General features: G+C 38.1%; 1 protein-coding gene across 2 annotated transcripts in view; it reads left to right on the top strand.

The window, feature by feature from the left end:
* The window catches only part of Mondo (MLX interacting protein mondo), a 289,601-nt gene that overhangs the window by 225,000 nt on the left and 46,569 nt on the right, over nt 1-18,032 (top strand). For both annotated transcript variants that reach the window (XM_090376144.1, XM_090376138.1), the window contains exon 14: nt 6,813-6,900. In XM_090376144.1, the coding sequence (XP_090232270.1) occupies nt 6,813-6,900 (88 nt within the window). The remainder of the gene's footprint in view (nt 1-6,812; nt 6,901-18,032) is intronic.

Here is an 18,032-nt window from a genome sequence, read left to right as displayed (position 1 = left end):
CTTTCCAAGAATGCTGGTTTCTTTTTTCTTGAAAAGAATACTGGTTCTGCTGAGAGGAAAAAAGGAACTGGATGCAAACGAGTCTCTACGCCAAAACAGGGCCACGTTTTGAAGCACTTATGCCTTAAAAACTTTAAAGCTTCTTTGTCTGAACTGAAAAGAGAATGGGAAGAACATACAGGAGTGGTAGCAAGTACAGTAACAAGTCAGAAGACCTCGCTTCAAAAATGGCCTTGTGGCCCATCGTCCTAAGAAGAAGCCTCTCCTCGCACAAAAAATGAAAAAGGCCCGATTGATTTGGTGTAAGGAGCATGTCAAATGGATCCCCGAGCAGTGGAAGTCAGTTATTTTCTCGGATGAGAAGAAATTCAACCTGCATGGCTCTGATGAGAGACAAACGATTTGCCATGGATGTGGTGAAGAATACCATCCAGACTGTATGGTGTCTACAGTGAAATTCCCTACCAGTCAAATGATATGGGGGTGCATTTCGTATCGTGGAGTAGGTCACCTGCAGTTTATAAAAGGTTCCGTAAATGCCAATGGATACCTGGCTATATTGGAAAGCAAATTGCTGCCAACCATTAGAGACCATTTCAACTTGCCAAGTAACTGCATCTTTCAGGATGACTCTGTTCCTTGTCATTGGGCAGAAAGTGTAAGTAGGCACTTCTGTAGTTACTTTAGCTTCATTTCTGCATTAGAGGTTTGACAGTGATGTGTTTACATTTGTTACAGGTGAAAGAATGGTTGGAAGAAAGGTCCATTACAACTCTTAGCTGGCCAGGAAACAACTCGGACTTGAATCCTATAGAGAGCTGTTGGCATCCTGTGAAATCTGCTTGGAAGTTGCCAGGAAGAAACTAAAGACCCATCATGAACTTCAGGAAGCCATAATTCGTGTTTTGAACCACAAACTATCTGTTAATTTTCTTTAGAAATTGATCTTGTCAATGCCTCAACGGTGTGCTGCTGTCATCAGGGCCAGAGGCGGTTCAACTAAATATTAGTTTGCACCTGGTGGACTTTTTATTTTGTTTTCCATTTAAAATGATAAACTGAAGCACACTGAGGGCTTCTGATAACATTTCAGCCATAATTGTCATGTTTTCCAAAACTGTTGTATAAAGGTTGCAAATGCTCATTTTGGAATATTTTGAGAGCACCTGTCAAATATTAGTTAGCTTTGTCTTAACCATTAATAAATATCTTTTGTTTATATTTCTTTTTGTGGTGCTAGTCATTAATGTAACATACCATCGCGATAAAGGGTTAGAAATGTGAAATTCCTAAGTGATGCACTTTCTTTGAACACCGGTGTACATGCCCACATGTATTACGTCCATAAATTGTATGCGTTCTCTGGTCAATTTACCTATTTTGTTGGATTAAAAACCCAAGTTTCCTGGGGAAGGTGGAGCTCACCTGAGACAAACTCGGCCACAGAGTTAAAAACATCCATAAAATTCCTTGCCTCATTGACACGATTCAAACCCAGGCCTTTTCTGGCCGGTGTGTGTGTGTGGGGGGGGGATTGTGATTATAATCACTGTGCTACCCATGCAGGGTAAACTTTTACAGAGGATCAGATTAATCTGCTGGGGTGCTAATACTCAACAATCCATTTACTTATTATTAACCAATCTCATAATTGCAGTTATAATTTATGTGGAGTTAAAATGTGCGTACTTCACAAACTGGTAACATTTCACAAATTGTAATTACAAACCCACATATGTGTTTTATACAGCATTTAAACATAATTGTTAATTGAATTTTTTGAATTTATCAGTTTTGAACTGTTTCTATTATACTGACTTATGTTATATGGAAACATACCCACATGTTTTAACCATGCCTTTTAAACACTGCCATCTATACCACAGTTCATTGAGTTATTCAAATGCAGATGGTGCCTAGAAAGACTGCCATTATTCTCTCTTCCTCCCCCCCCCCACAACTTTCACAACAGCATTAAGTTTAACCGGTATAGAAAGAAGAAAATTAACAGGTGATTCAGGGTCATTCCTTAGGCCTTTCCACTCTGTACTTATACTGTGGAGTGAATGATCAGAAAGAAGCCTACTCTGCAAGTCTTTTCCAGCAGAGAATGTATATGGAATGCTTACTGCTAAAAGTGCTACAGTAGCCATCATAAAAATTGAAGGGCTAGTTTCAACCTTACTGAATTGATCCCCCCCCCCCCATGTACTTCCTATTACCTATTGTTTGTTTCTCTCAAACATGTATGAGTAAGTGATCTTGTTGTTTTTGCTCTTCTTAGAATATGTAATCAAATAATTATACAGTATTCAGAAAGTCACTATACACCTGTATGATAGCAATGTGTAAAATGATGAGTGATATAAGTCACTGTGCACCATGTGGTGTGATATGAAACCCCCATGCACTCTCACTCACTCTCAGTGGTGTGTGTCGATGTCAGTTGGCCGTGAGATAGCTAAGACAGTCGCTTATGGAGTGCATTAACGATGGTTTTATCATTGGAGCAGCTTTTTTTTTTTGTTTGTTTGTTTGTTTTTAATAGACACATTTCATGAGACTGATTGATTTTTTGTTGTTTTTTTTTTTATGGGGCAAAAATTACTAGATTATAATGCACCAATTTCGTGAGATAGGTACTATTCACAATGCGAAGCATAGTGGAAGGCCACCAAAACTGAGATAAGAGAAATTCCTAGATATTCCAGATTTAGTCCTGCAAAATCCTTCAAAATCAATGCAGAAGTTGTCATAACTGTAAAACATCTCTCTTGCAACTGCACATTTAGCAATAAGGAAGACACTTTTTCCAAAATCAGTTTTCAAAGAATTAAAAGCAGCATATCACCAAAAGCGAGTACATTACTGCCACTAGTTTCAACAGTTCATCACTGAAAATACCAATGGTATTCTGGATCTTATATTCTTCACTAATGAGGTATGGTTCCATTTGTCAAGGTATGTGAATTGATTATGGACATCGAAAATTCACCCCATCTACATCCAACGCCTCTCCAGAAGAGGAATCATTGGCCCTATCTTCTTCAATGAAACAACCTCTGATTGTTACTGTTCCAATATTTTCTACCAATTCATCAGCAAACTGAAAGGATTAAATCAAGGATGGGTGGTTTCAGCAAGATTCTGCCACTACCCGTACTGCTACACAATCATGACACTCCTACACAAAATTTTTGCAGATCAAATAATCTCAAAAAATGTGTAGTCCCCCTCATTCACCAGACTTGAATCCACCTGATTTTTATATGTGGGGAGCAACAAAAAATAAAGTTTACAAAGAAAACCCATGATTACATTAGGTCCTCCAAACTGTTGTAACCGCTTACATAAGTCAAACTGAGCAATAACAAACGATTTGTAATAATAATATTAAAAACTTATTTTCCTTTGAAATACCAGGGGCTCACATCTGGTGAGTATGAGCTTGGCACACCCAAGGTCCTTAGCTGGATATCATCATTCTTCTCTTTCTTGGTGATTCCCTCTCGCCCCCACTCTTCTCAGGGTAACTCATTTTTTTTTGGCTGGTGCAGCATAAGCCACAGACTTTCTTGCACCATATGGCTAATAATAATATTTGCAAAGCATAAATTGTGCATTTAGCTGGCCATTCCACCTTGCAATTCACCCGCCATTGTGAGTCTAGTGTCTTTTTTTTTTTTTTTTTTTTCTGTCACAGAGTTACTAGTGTACTATTTGCTTCTCATTTGATAGTTCAAGGCATTTAAAAGGCTAGAGTACATGTAGAAACAGATTTATGAATTTTATCTGCCCTGTTTAAAAAAAAAAAAAAATTATGGAATCTTTTATTAACAATAAGAAAACAATAACAAAAATTAACATCGTTTACTTACAACTTATAAAATAATAGAACCTTATTATTTTATAAGTAATAAGGTTCTATTATTTTATAAGAACCTTATTACTTATAAAGTTCTTATAAAATATAGAACCAGTAAAATAATAAGTATTTGTGTTTAATATAAAAGATTAAAGCATCCAAGAAAAAATTTTTGCATCTTATTTTAACTTCCACAAACTTTTCAATGGTATCAATAAAATTTAAATTCTTTATGTGTAATCATTTTCAATAGCCATTGGCAATTTTCTTTCTTTTTTGTGTTGCCAATTTTCTGTATTCATTACAGCACTCATTTTTCTGTCACGCATCTTGAGTATTGATAAAAGGTAAAAATATTATTTACATTACTGTAAAATGTACAATAAGTAAAGAGAAAAACAAATCTTCAGGCAGCACTGCATCCCCAAGAATGCTGCCCAAAGCAATTGCTTCTTTTTCTTTTTGCTTTATAAGAAATCCACTACTGAGTAAATATTAATATTATATTAGTGAACAAAAATAGATTTTTGAAGCACACTTAACTACCAATACAATAATGCCTCTGCTTTGGAAATCCATTTCTCTTAAACTGTTTTAGTCCCTGAAGAGTTTAGTCTAGTCCCTGAAGAGTTTAGTCTAATGAAAGTTTTTGCACTCCTTTAAAACAGGAGGTTTTTGGAAGTTGCTATCCAATTACAAGTTGCCTTTCTGTACATTTTTTTTTATCACCTTGGCTGGTTCAAGGCTAGTGTGTGTGCATGCATGCATGCTACATACTTGTAACTTGTGAAGCATTCCAGTATCATTACTGGAAAAGATCTCCTTTTGAGATACAATTTTCCAGAATTGGTTTCACACTTGGTATATTGTATGCATAACAATACTGTACCGTGTTTTGATTAGAAACATTAGTTATCCATTTTGTGATAACCATCTGCAGTGCAGTCTCATCTAATTTCTCCTTATCTGGCTGCACACATATAACAAGCAAACTTTGCTTAGTGGATTTTGAAGAAATTTAGTATAAAGATCAACCAGATCTGGGTGAAATATATCAACCAGAGTTTTTGCCTACTTTTATTGTATATATCAACTTCAGGAATTAGGTACTTGCCTTTGGTTATTTTGAAAATTAAAAATCATTTGTGTGTATACAGGTTTAGCATGAAGATGTTTTTATTCTTCTGTACTTTTAATATCATGCAATATACCAAACTATTTTAAGGGTGAATGCTTTCAACATGATTATGATTGCAATATATATTGACTTCTGGATACATATTACTGATGGTATAAAATATAGTTAATGTTTGTTCAACAGATAATGTGAGATGAATGAAATATACTAATCCTACACCTTTCTAATATATAAATTAAACTTATATTTTTAATAAAGATGGAATAAGAATTTTTACAATTCATTCCTAAATCTTTAAAATAGTTTGAAGTATAAATTTTAAGTAACTTTAAATATAACGTTTTAAAATGGCGCTTTAACTCATATTTATAACTGCCCTACTCATTTATTGATGTGAAGATTTAACATATAATTTTATAAATGTGAGTACAGTTATATATTGGAGTATACAAAGGGTACTAGGAAAGTTTTGCAATACAGCTTTGTTTATTTAATTTTTTCAAAGTAATTTCCTCTACATTCAATACACCTCTCCATCCTCCGAAACCAATCTTTAAACCAGTTCTGCCAAGTTTCACTAGGGAGTAAAGCACACTCGTTGTCCCAAGCCCGTAGAAGGTCCTCATCACTGGAAAACCGCCTCCCTTTTAGCTTCATTTTCACATGCGGGAACAGTGCAAAGTCGCAGGGAGCAAGGTCTGGACCGTAGGGAGGGTGCTTGAGACGTTTCAGTCCTGTCGTGGTCAAATATTCGGTGCAGGCTTTGGCGCGGTGAGCTGGAGCAGTATCGTGATGGAGGTACCAGGTGTCCATTCTTGACTTTGGTCACAGGTTCTTCATAGATCCAATGACTTTAGGCAGGCATTGTTCAGTATACCACTTAGCTGTGACTGTCTTCTGCGTGTCCAAAACGACACGTTCCACAATTCCACTTGATTTGAAAAATACAGCTATCATTTTCTTCTTTACAGATCGGGATTTTCTGACAATTATGGGTGTGTCGTCATCATCAAAGACCCAAACTTTGTTTTGAGCCTTGGTCGGCAGATCGTAATAGTACAGCCAAGTCTCGTCACCTGTCACAATGTTGTTCACATACCGAGATTGTCCCTTATCAAACTTTTTTAACATCTCCCGGCACCAAGTCACACGTCGTGTCATCTGCTCTTCAGTCAGTTGATGCGGCACCCAGAGAGAACAAAGTTTCTTCACATGCAAATGATCTTGCAGAATCGAACGAATTGCTGGTGCATTTAGGCCCAAAGTATCCTCTATCTGTTGGTAGTTCACTCGCCTGTTTTCGTCAAGCATTTTCCTCACAGCAGTAACGTTTTCCTCCGTAACTGACGTTTGTGGCCTTCCCGGCCTCTCAGAATCCTCCAGAGTGAAATTTCCCCTTTGGAATTCTCTATACCACCTGAATATCGTTGTACGATGTGGACAATCATCATCTAGTGCAAGAGTCATTTCTTCTAAGCACTGGTCTATGGTTAAACCACGCATGAAATTATACCGCAAAACTGTCCTCATCTCATTTCGTGACCACGATGCCATCGCAAGCACTTTACACTCTCACTACTAATGAATAACTGAGCCCATCGACTTGGCGCAGCAGCTACTATGCATGTAAGAACATGTCTCAACATGCAGCAACAAGCAGCTTCCTGTGATTCATTGTTGCGTCATATTGCAAAACTTTCCTAGTACCCTTTGTACTTTTAAACTATTTATACATATTCACATTTTTATTGTGTGTGATATTTTTACTAATAGATCAAATTTATGAGTGATAAAATGTCTATTTAACAGAATGGTTTTGAATCTTTAAGAAATTTATTGCCCTCGTTAAGCCAAAATCCTAATGCTAAAGTTAGTAAAGCAGCCATGTTACAAAAAGGTAAGGAAATCAAATATTTGTACATTTCAATGTTATTGATAAGAATATATTATTGAAGTTCTTGAAAAATCATGTTCATGTTTCCTTGATGGCAAATCAGAATAAATAAATTAAGACACATTCAGCTCTAATAAATAGTGGAGTAAATTTGGAACATAGGCTTCAGAGTATGAAACATTAAGGTACACGAGTTTCCAAAAGCCTCATCTGAAAATGCAGCTGAGAGCAAATTAAGCTTGTTATAAAGTGAACCAGTATCACTTGTAAATTTTATTTGTTCCTTCATCAGCAGTGTAGGACCTAATAGACCAGTGATGAGATACCAAAAAAGGAATTGGAATGCAAAGCTCAAATACATGACACACTCTGATACCCAATTACACCGATGAGCCTAAACATTATGACCACCTACCTAATATGATGTTGGTCCTCCACATGCAGCCAAAACATCTTGTACCCGGCAAAGCGTGGACGCTACAAGATTTCTAAATGTGTCTTGTGGTATCTGGTACCAACACTTAACCAGCAGATCCTTTAACTCCTGTGAGATGCATCAGATCAGAGTTGCTGTTCCAACACAAACTACAGATGCTCGATGGGATTGATGTCTAGGGAATTTGGAGGCCAGGGCAGTACCTGGAAGTCTTCCTCATGTTCCGCAAACAATCCGGGCAGTGTGGCATGGCACATTATCCTGCTGAAAGATGGCACCGCCAGAGGGGAAGACCGTTGCCATGAAAGGGTGTATCTGGTCAGCAATGATATTTAGGTAGGTGGTAGACAGAGTGCTAAGCACATGTATGACTGGACTCAGGGTATCCCAGCAGAACATCTCAAAGCATGACACCACCCCCACCAGTTTGTTTTCATCCCACAGTGCATCCAGGCACCATCACTTCCCCAGGTAAATGACTCACGCGTACCTGGCCGTCCACATGATGCAACAGGAAACGTGATTCATCAGACCAGACGACCTTCCAATCACTCAAGGTCCAATTTCAATGCTCATGTGCCCATTGTAGGTGCTGTCGCCAGTGAACCGTGGTTAGCATGGGCACTCAGAATGACCTGCAGCAATGCAGCCCATTTTCAGCAGGGTTCGATGTACTATGTGTTGTGACACATTACTCCCATCACCATCATTCCAATTACCAGCGAGTTGCACCACAGTTGCCCTTCTGTTGCCACGTACTATCCTGGAGAGCCCTCGAGCATCGATATACTGTGGTCGTCCAACACCTCGCTGGCAGTTCGTGGGTTCCCCCTCCTCGGCCACTTTCGGTAGGTACTAACCACAGCTGACTGTGGGCATTCCACCAGCCGTGCCATTTCGGATATGCTCTGACCATTACAATTTGGCCTTTTTCATACTCACTTAAGTCTGCTGTCTTTCCCATCTGAAGAACAAGAGTAACACTGATTAATGGAACTCAGTATCAGGTGTTTTTTTATACCATGTCCCCGCACACGCCGTAGTTCACTTGCAGTCACTTCGATTTCCATACCGACTCACTGGTCATAATGTTTTGGCTCATCGGTGTATATGTTTGTTCACAATATTGGCCTCAAGTTTTGCATCTACAGCGATGCATCATATCATCCAAAAAGTCGCAATGAGGCACCAAGTTTATAATGTTAGCCAGAATTTAATGAGTTAATTTTTAAACACGGAATTAAGTAATTTATACGTTGCACAAATGGTTGACATTGTAAATCAAGATATTATAAACACAGTAGTGACAATTCTTCAAATAGGCCTCTGGGGTTGGGTATATTCATACTATGGTTTTTTAGTGTTTCTCACCAACCATTGAAGTAAAAACAAAAGACGAAAAAACCAAATTCTTAAAATTTTAATATTTACAATAAATTTATTTACAAACAAAACAAAATACCATATTACTGATGATAGCAATTTTAAAATAAGAGAAATGTGATATACAGTAAACATACAAGATGATAATACAAATACCGAATTTAAAATACAATAAAATATACTAGGTTAAAAGCGCTAAAATACTAACTGAAGCTTTCAAAGGCAGGTTCGCGTTTCAGGCAAAAACGTTCATCCCCTCCAAGGATTACCGAGGGCTCTCCAGGATAGGGGATGAATGCATGTGCCCCTATCTCTATTTATATTATTCTCAATAGAACTAATTTGTAAGCTCTCGAGCCACTTGCGGTCCCAAAATCTATGCGCCCGATCAGTGATGACAGCTTCGTCTGGGGAGATTTGATGTTGCTTCTCCCAGAAATGTTCAGCTACGGCGGATTTACCATAGTCCACATTTCTTATCGCATTTGTGTGCTCCCCCAGACGATCTTTGAGACGCCATTTTGTTTTGTGAGACGCCGTGGGGAGTTATGTGGGAGAAACAAAACGGCGTCTCAAAGATCGTCTGGGGGAGCACACAAATGCGATAAGAAGTGCAGACTATGGTAAATCCGCCGTAGCTGAACATTTCTGGGAGAAGCAACATCAAATCTCACCAGACGAAGCTGTCATCGCTGGTCGGGCGCATAGATTTTGGGACCGCAAGTGGCTCGAGAGCTTACGAATTAGTTCTATTGAGAATAATATAAATAGAGATAGGGCATACGCATTCATCCCCTCTTTGAGGCGGTAATCCTTGGAGGGGATGAACGTTTTTGCCTGAAACGCTCCCGAGCCACTTCCGGTTCCGACGGGAACAGTATACGTTTACGTGAGACGCACCGCGAACCTGCTGGTATTTAATGATGCACCGCAGAATAGAAGTACACTGTTGAGAAAGAAGGCAGAAGCCTTTGAAAGCTTCAGTTAGTATTTTAGCGCTTTTAACCTAGTATATTTTATTGTATTTTAAATTCGGTATTTGTATTATCATCTTGTATGTTTACTGTATATCACAGTTCTCTTATTTTAAAATTCTATCATCAGTAATATGGTGTTTTGTTTGTAAATAAATTTATTGTAAATATTAAAATTTTAAGAATTTGGTTTTTCGTCTTTCGTTTTTACTTCAATGGTTGGTGAGAAACACTAAAAAATCATAGTACAGTGGTAACAGTTGAACTGGTAGTGTAATGAATAAAAGTTTCATGTGTCTTTCATTACTTTGGGTTTACACAGTCGAATCCTGGCATAGGCAGTTTTTTAATTCCTGTTCCTTGATTTTTTTTTTTTTTTTTTTTTTTTGACAGAACCATATTTCTGTTTATAAAGATATTTCTATTTGGCCATCCTAGCATATAAACAGAAAATTTATTTTAATTTAAATGAGGAATATAAATAAAAAAGCATGGCACCAGTAAGGGAATTTAATGATTAAGGAATTTAAATAAACTAACAACTGAATGCTAAATTGGAACCTTTATTTTTGGCCTTTATAACTAAGTCTACAGCAATCCACATGAATCACAGATAAGGCAGACTCAGTCCTGTACAAAGGAAAGTCTACACCAAAAATACTCTCTAGCAAAAGTTGTAAAAAGTTGTTGTTGATAACCAAACTAAAATTCAAGCATTATACATAAAGGTATTGCTAATTCATATTTTTAAATAACTGTTTGTTTTTTTCTTATTGATTAACAATAATTACTCATATTAATTTGATAACAAAATTTATTTGAACATTTGACTTTATTGAAAGATATTTGAAAATGTGCACTGGTAAATGTCAGGAGTTAAGACTAAAAGTTTTATATATATATATATTTATTTATTATTATTTTTTTTTTTTTTTGAAAAAATCCATATGCAAGGCAGTACTTTAAATTTTAGGCTAACTTGGCTCTCATATTATGAAGTATTTCATTACTGGATTGTGTCAAGTCCTGCTTCAGTGATGCTCACTACCCAAGGACAATTTTTGAAATAGCCATCTATGTAATGGAATGCATTTCAAATAAACACGTGGGGAGCCGTGCTTCTTTATTTGAATGAAAGGCCAAAACAGCCTATTCTTGGCTAAATACACAAATCAGGCTTTTGCCAACTCGTGTGCATAAATAATGAATGTATAGAAAATCCTCATATTATTACATGTTCTGTGGTTCAGAAGCTACTGATTCAAAAATAGGTATATGCAGTATTTATGCACAGGATGCTTTGAATAATTGTGTCAGTAGAGGTTTTTAGCGTTTCAGTAATTTTGGTAAAGTCTATGCTAAATATTTCAGTTCCACATGAACGGCAAAAACTTCTTATGAAAACTCTAGAAGGAAGGGGATGAATCAGATTGGTCCAATTGATATGAATGGTTTAACTGTTGATGATCCTGCTCAGGTAGCTGACAAGCTGAATGAGTATTTTGCATCTACATTCACACATGAATTCTCTAGGGAAGTGGACACCAGAAGTTTATCAGGGGAGCTAAATGATTTTATAATAACTGAGAGGAAAGAGGAAGAGAAATTGAAGTTAGAAAGGCACCTCAGATGGATGAGATCTACCCAATTATATTAAGGGAGGCTGCAAAGGAAGTGACAAACCCTTAACCATAATTATGAGAGAATCCTTGGATTCAGAGGAGGTCCCACAGACTGGAGATGTGTGGATATATCCCCAATTCACAAAGGGGATCAAAAGTGACAGAAGTAATTACAGACCTGTTAGTTTAACTTTTGTTCCAGGGAAAATAATGAAGTCACTGGTTAAAGAAGCAATGCAAGATCAGCTAGACAAGACTGCAGTTATAGTTCAGACACAGCATTTGTTTAAGAGAAAATCTTGTCTGACCAATTTGATTGGATACTACAGTGTGGTCACAAAGAAACAATTCTTTGTGAAAGGAAACAGAAATTAAAAAAAAATCGTGTGTACCTTGTACGCACGAAAGATGTTTTATGTATAAACATCTTTGACAACACCTACTAAATTTCAAACAGCTAGAACCGAAAGCATGAACAATGTAATTTATTCTCATGCCCACTACTTACTCTACTGAATCAATGTTAGTGATAAATAGAATACACACACCCTCTGCTTACTCTACCGAATCAGTATTTGGAAGATGTTAGGTCAATAGCCTAATTACCCATTTGATTGTAGCCATTTGTTGAATAGTATGATTGCAACAATACAAGTATTTGTATTGTTACAATCATACTATCATGTTGGATCATGTTACTCTGTCATGTTTTGTCACAAATTACACATGCAGCACTAAGAGATCTGCAAGAAATGACAGTATCCACGCATAATACACTATCAAAACTATTACTTGGCTCAGGATCTCGAGTACAAGTGCAAGATGGTAACGCTGCACATTCAATTTCGCAATGAGGAAACAGAGATACTGTCAGAGATGAAATGTCAAGATCTACAGCGACAATGAAGAGCTCATACTAGATCGTAAATTGTATGAATCGGACTTGAACATTCGCAAAAACAATTGAAATATGTAAGACTATGTAGTAGTAGTAGTGGCATGTGATGCATAAAAGCAAATGTATGAGCTTATGCAGCATCAGCCAAAAAAAAAATCACACCATTCCCTCCAAATGCCTGTCCAGTTTCTCCTTAAATTTATTCAACCTATCAACTTCCACAACGACAGATGGAAGTTTGTTCCAGCAATTAACCACCCGCTGGCTAAAGGCAAATTTCTACACATCTATTCTACATCTGTCCTTTCTTAATTTGAATTTATGCCCCCTTAGGTTCGTAATCTGAACAAGTGGAAGGATCCCATCAGAATTTAGCGTGCTGAACCCATTCAAGGCCTTATACACCTCAATCAGATCACCGCGCAGGTGCCTAGTCTCCAGCCACTGCAATTTGCAGAACTTAAGCCTCTCTTGATAAGAGGATCCCTTCATTCCCCTCACCAATCTTGTTGCCCTTCTCTGTACACGCTCAAGTAAATCTACATCCTTCCTAAAATGAGGCCTCCAGACCTGTACGCAGTACTCAAGGCATGGCCTGACCCCATTTCCTTATACAGAGGGATAATCACCTCCTTTTTCCTGCTAGCAAAATCCCTATATATCATTGACAAAACCCCATGACCTTCCCTGGCAGCCTGTCTGCATTGCTCAGAAAACTTCATATCTGCCTGCACAATTACTCCCAGGTCTTTTTCATTTTCTACCACCTTAAGTGTTGTACCACACAGTTGGTACGTTTCTCTGGGGTTACTTCTACCCATATGCAGTACTTTGCATTTGTCAAGGTTAAACTTCAGTTGCAACTTCTTAGCCCATCTGCCCAAATTTTCTAGATCCTGTTGCAGTAGCACACTGCCATTACTGTCATTAACAACCCTGCCAACCTTTGTATCATCTGCAAACTTCGACATTAAGCCTGATATACCTTCATCAATATCATTGATAAATATACAAAACAACAGTGGACCCAACACCGAACCCTGTGGGACTCCACTAATAACATTAGTCCAAGAAGAGCAGCACCCATTGATTACCACCCTCTGTCTTCTCCCACTTAACCATCCTTTTATCCATTGTAGCAACTTATCCTTAATACCATTCTGCTCCAATTTGTACAATAGTCTTCCATGCGCAACAGTGTCAAAAGCTTTCCTGAAATCCAAATATATCATATCAAAATTATTTTTTGCATCGAGTTCCTTTGTAACCACATCATAATATCCTATCAAATTTTTCAGACAAGACTTTCCCTTAACAAACCCATGCTGTGTCTGAATTATTGCTGCAGTCTTGTCTAGATGATCCTGCAATGCATCTTTAACCAGTGACTCCATTATTTTACCCTGAACAGAAGTTAAACTAACTGGTCTGTAATTACTCGTGTCACCCTTCGATCCCCCTTTGTGAATTGGGGATACATTTGCACATCTCCAGTCCGTGGGAACCTCCCCTGAGTCCAAGGATGCTCTCATAATTATGGCTAAGGGTTTGCTTAGTTGCTTTGCCGCCTCCTTTAATATAACTGGATAGATCCCATCCACCCCAGGTGCTTTTCTTACGTTTAACTTCAACAGTTTCTCTTCCACTTTGCTCTCAGTTATTACAAAATCATTAAGCATCCTGCTACAATTTGATAACCTTCTGCCATTTTCAAACCTTAATAATTCCTCACGTGTGAATGTAGATGCAAAATACTCATTAAGTTTGTTTGCTATCTGAGCAGGATCATCAACAGTGGAACCATCTATGTCAAGTGGACCAAACAGATTCATCCCCTCCTTTTAGAGTTTATATAAGTAAAGAAATCCTTGCTGTTTTTCTTAGCATCTTTTGCCAAGGATTTCTCGTAATCTACCTTCACCTGCCAAACCTCCTTTGTGACCTGATTACAGATTAACTTATATCTGCCATAGGCTTCTGAGTCGCTTGATAATTTATATGCATCCCATGCATTTTTCTTCTCTGTTACAAGTCTCATTAGTTCATTTGACAACCATTTAGGCCTAAACCTTGAACAATATTTCTTAATAAGTATGAAACTTTTAGTAGCTTCCACGATTAATTCCTTGAATGCTTCCCACTTAGAATTTACTGTTGGTAACGTCGTCAGTTGAACCCACTTTACAGAATTTAAAAACTGTCGGAGACCACTGTACTCGCCTTTACAGATGCAAAAACCCTTTCCTTTATCCTTGATGGTAATTAAATCTTTAAGTAAATCCCACGTCAGTACACTGTGATCACTGCCACCTAGTGGTTCTTTTATCTGCAAATTCCTAATACATGAATGATCACTGCTGATAACCAGATCAAGAGTATTACTTTCTCTGGTTGCCTCTCAAACATGCTGCTGCAGAAAACAATCATCCAATAAATCCACAAAAGTCTGAGTAGTGTGTGAGTGCCCAAACCACAAGTTCCAGTCAATATCTGGGAAGTTAAAATCCCCCATTATAAGACATTCCGATTTACTAGCCCACTCTATTTCTCTGTACAATTGTTCATTTTACTCATTCAAGTCATTAAGCCTATAACACACTCCTACTCTTATTTTTGCTTTCGCAGTGCTTATGTCACACCAAACTGACTCAACAGTGCACTGTTCATCTATATCAACTGGATGCACTTCTTTTGATTTTATGTTTTTCTTAATTAACAGCTTAACACCTCCTCCCTTCCTATCCTGTCTATCCTTTCTGTACACATTGTACTCCCCAAATTCCAGTTCTGCATTCCTTATATCTGTGTGACATCACGTCTCTGCTATCCCAACAATATCCGCCTTTGATGTCTTGACCAACACTTCAAATTCATCAAATTTATTTACTATACTTCTGGCATTGGTATACATGCAAGAACACATCCCATATACCCACCTGTTTCACGATGACTGCCACCCGTCCCTGAAACTCGCAACACCCCTCGCTCCAGGTCGCTACTTATTCTAATAGAAGTTGTGCAAGAATCGCCTTCACCTCTGCCTACGGCTACTGTTAAACTATTAGTCCTTGTATCCCCCCAAGCTATCAGTTTTCTGACCCACCCAACACTGCCTCAATAGCATCAGCAAATATTCTTGCACCCTTTCTATTTAAGTGTATCCCATCCCTGTAGAAGCAGTCTCTCCTGTTAACAAGTACAGGCCAGGCTGAAAAAAATTCTATCCCTTGAGCCTTGCACAATCTTTCCAGGGTCGAATTGATCGACAAGGCTCTCATCATATACTCCCTCCTATCGTGTCTGGGCAGAATTGCAGTCACTTTCAAATTCAACCCTAATTCACGGCTTTTTTTCATCAGCGACCTGTACTTGTTAAGTAATTCTGCCGGTCTCCTACTCTTGATATCATTAGTGCCAACGTGTATACCTATATCACCTTTTGTGCCCTTAAAAGATGATATCTGCTCTACAACGTCATCAACCTTTGCCCCTGGCAGACATACCCTGGTCCTGTTCCACCTATCCTTTTTACAAAGCATGTTTCCCATTTCCCTGACAATAGAGTCACCAACAACTACTAGTTCCTGTGGGACCAGCGCATTCTGCCTTGGGGGTTGCCACTGTGTTGCGTGATGACCAAGTGCAAGCTCTGGCGTTGATGTGGGCAGCTGAGAGCCCGATGGGCCCCTCAATTTAGATCTTTCAAGGGCATGCACCCTGTCCTTCAAACTCTCATACAGGCCCATAACAACGCTGAGTTGTTGCCTGATTTCCTTACATCGCGCACACACAAAGACATCCCCCATGGCAATATCATGTTCCGTTCCAGATAGTTCGGCAAACATTTCACAAGTTGCACATTTTTTTAGGCTGTGATGCGTTGGAGAATCGCCGCCCTCAGTTCTCCCCCGAGTCACAGCACTCCTACCACTTTGTGCCCGTTGCTTTGCTGCTCTAGTTTGGGGCATGATATTTAAAATTAATTAAATGTCAATACTACGCTATCTAATAGAAACAGTGAAGCGTATTACTGTTTTTATAATTATACGTTAGAGCTACCTAGCTACCTCAATTAAAAATTTGAATTCAGTATCACTATATACAAAAACAATGCCTGCAAGATTCGAACGAAATAACGGTTTTACGTATATAAAGTATTACGTATATCTACAAAAACTGTTTATATAAATTAAAATAAAAATAACCAGTGTAATTATAACTATAAGACTACGTATTAAGTACAATATAAAATAACAATTATGTAAATAAAAAGCAAACACTTATCGTTTTTTTCGGAGCCTGTAACTCGCAGCTGTATTTTCTAATGAGAGTCAGCGCCCTCTCTTTAGAAAAGACAATGCCTATGGTGACCCTGATGAAGCATGCAGTAATGACCTGCATAGCCTTGTAACATGACTGAAAGAAGAAGACGCCTTTCGAAACTTTTACAATCATCCAAACAGCAAAATGAAAAAGGATCTAAAGCTTGCCACATCAACCGACTCAGCCCAATTGCAAAGAAATTCGAAAACTTGATGACCAATGAGGACTTCTGCAACTTAATGAGAATGGCCAATGACAAGCAAAAGATTCTACTCAAAACAAAAGATTCGTGCATGTTAATTTGGAGTCTGCTATCTCCCAGTCGCGAACTGATTCAAATATTCTTGACCGACCCAGCTGGTTGTGGGAAAATGTTTATGATTCGCTTCTTGATACAACCGCTTTAGTAATACAGACGGATACTGTAACACCTACATTACATCCGCTTCAACTGTTAAGGCTGAAGCGCTTGTAATGTAATGAACTTGGATGTGCTCAGAGCTGCCATAAACCAGCTCTGAGCACATCCAAGATCACTGCCCTCAATATATCCATTTCTCTGTTTATCAAAAGTTTTCTGCCATGGGTGGCAGTGGTTAGCCCAAAGCATACCTAAGTGGTATGCCCCAAATAATAAACATTTTTCCACAACCAGCTGGTTTATGCCAGCTCTGAGCACATCAAAGATCACCTCCCATGATCCTTTGCGCAATCACCTCTCCAAACTCTGTTCTTTTTGCCTTTCCCACGATTCTTTGCACTGGTCAAACCATGTTATTTATTTATTTTTTATTTAAAATTTTGCTTTACTTTACTTTAAATTTTGCAAGATATCCATTTATCTGGTTACCAAAAGGTTTCTGCCACGGGTGGCAATGGTTAGCCGAAAGCCACCTAAGTGGTATGCTTCGAATCATACACATTTTTCCACAACCAGCTGATTTATACCAGCTCTGAGCACATCCAATATCACCTCCCATGATCCTTTGTGCTGTCTCCTCTCCTGACTCCATTTTTCTCTGTTATTAAATGGAAATGATGTCATTTCCACGTCACAAAATTGTGACAAATTGATTTTACTACCATCCAAAATTTAGTAGGTGTTGCCAAAGATGTTTACACATCAAAAAAAGAAATACCAAAAACAATTATGATATCATATACTTGGATTTCAGGAAAGCTTTTGATACTGTTACGTATAAAAGACTGCTGTACAAATTGGAGCAGTGTGACTTTAAGGGAAAGTTTCTGCTGTGGATAAAGGTATGGTTGAGTGGGAGAAAACAGGGAATGGTAATTAATGGACACTGCTTTTCATGGACTAATGTTAATAGTGGAGTTCCCTAGGGTTCACTGTTGGGCCCATTGTTTTCTGTATTTATCAAGCTTAATGTCCAAGTTTGCAGAAGATGCAAAGGTTGGCAGTTGTTAATGACAGTATGCTACTGCAATAGGATCTAGAAAAATTAGACAGATAGGCTGAGAAGTGGCAACTGTGA

The sequence above is a fragment of the Mastigoproctus giganteus genome, chromosome 1 (genome assembly GCF_048544385.1).
Source record: "Mastigoproctus giganteus isolate SK-2022 chromosome 1, ASM4854438v1, whole genome shotgun sequence".
In the NCBI taxonomy this organism is placed as follows: Eukaryota; Metazoa; Arthropoda; class Arachnida; order Uropygi; family Thelyphonidae; genus Mastigoproctus; species Mastigoproctus giganteus.
The sequence above is the reverse complement of the archived record's forward strand: the minus strand, read 5'-3'. Positions and strand labels throughout refer to the sequence as shown.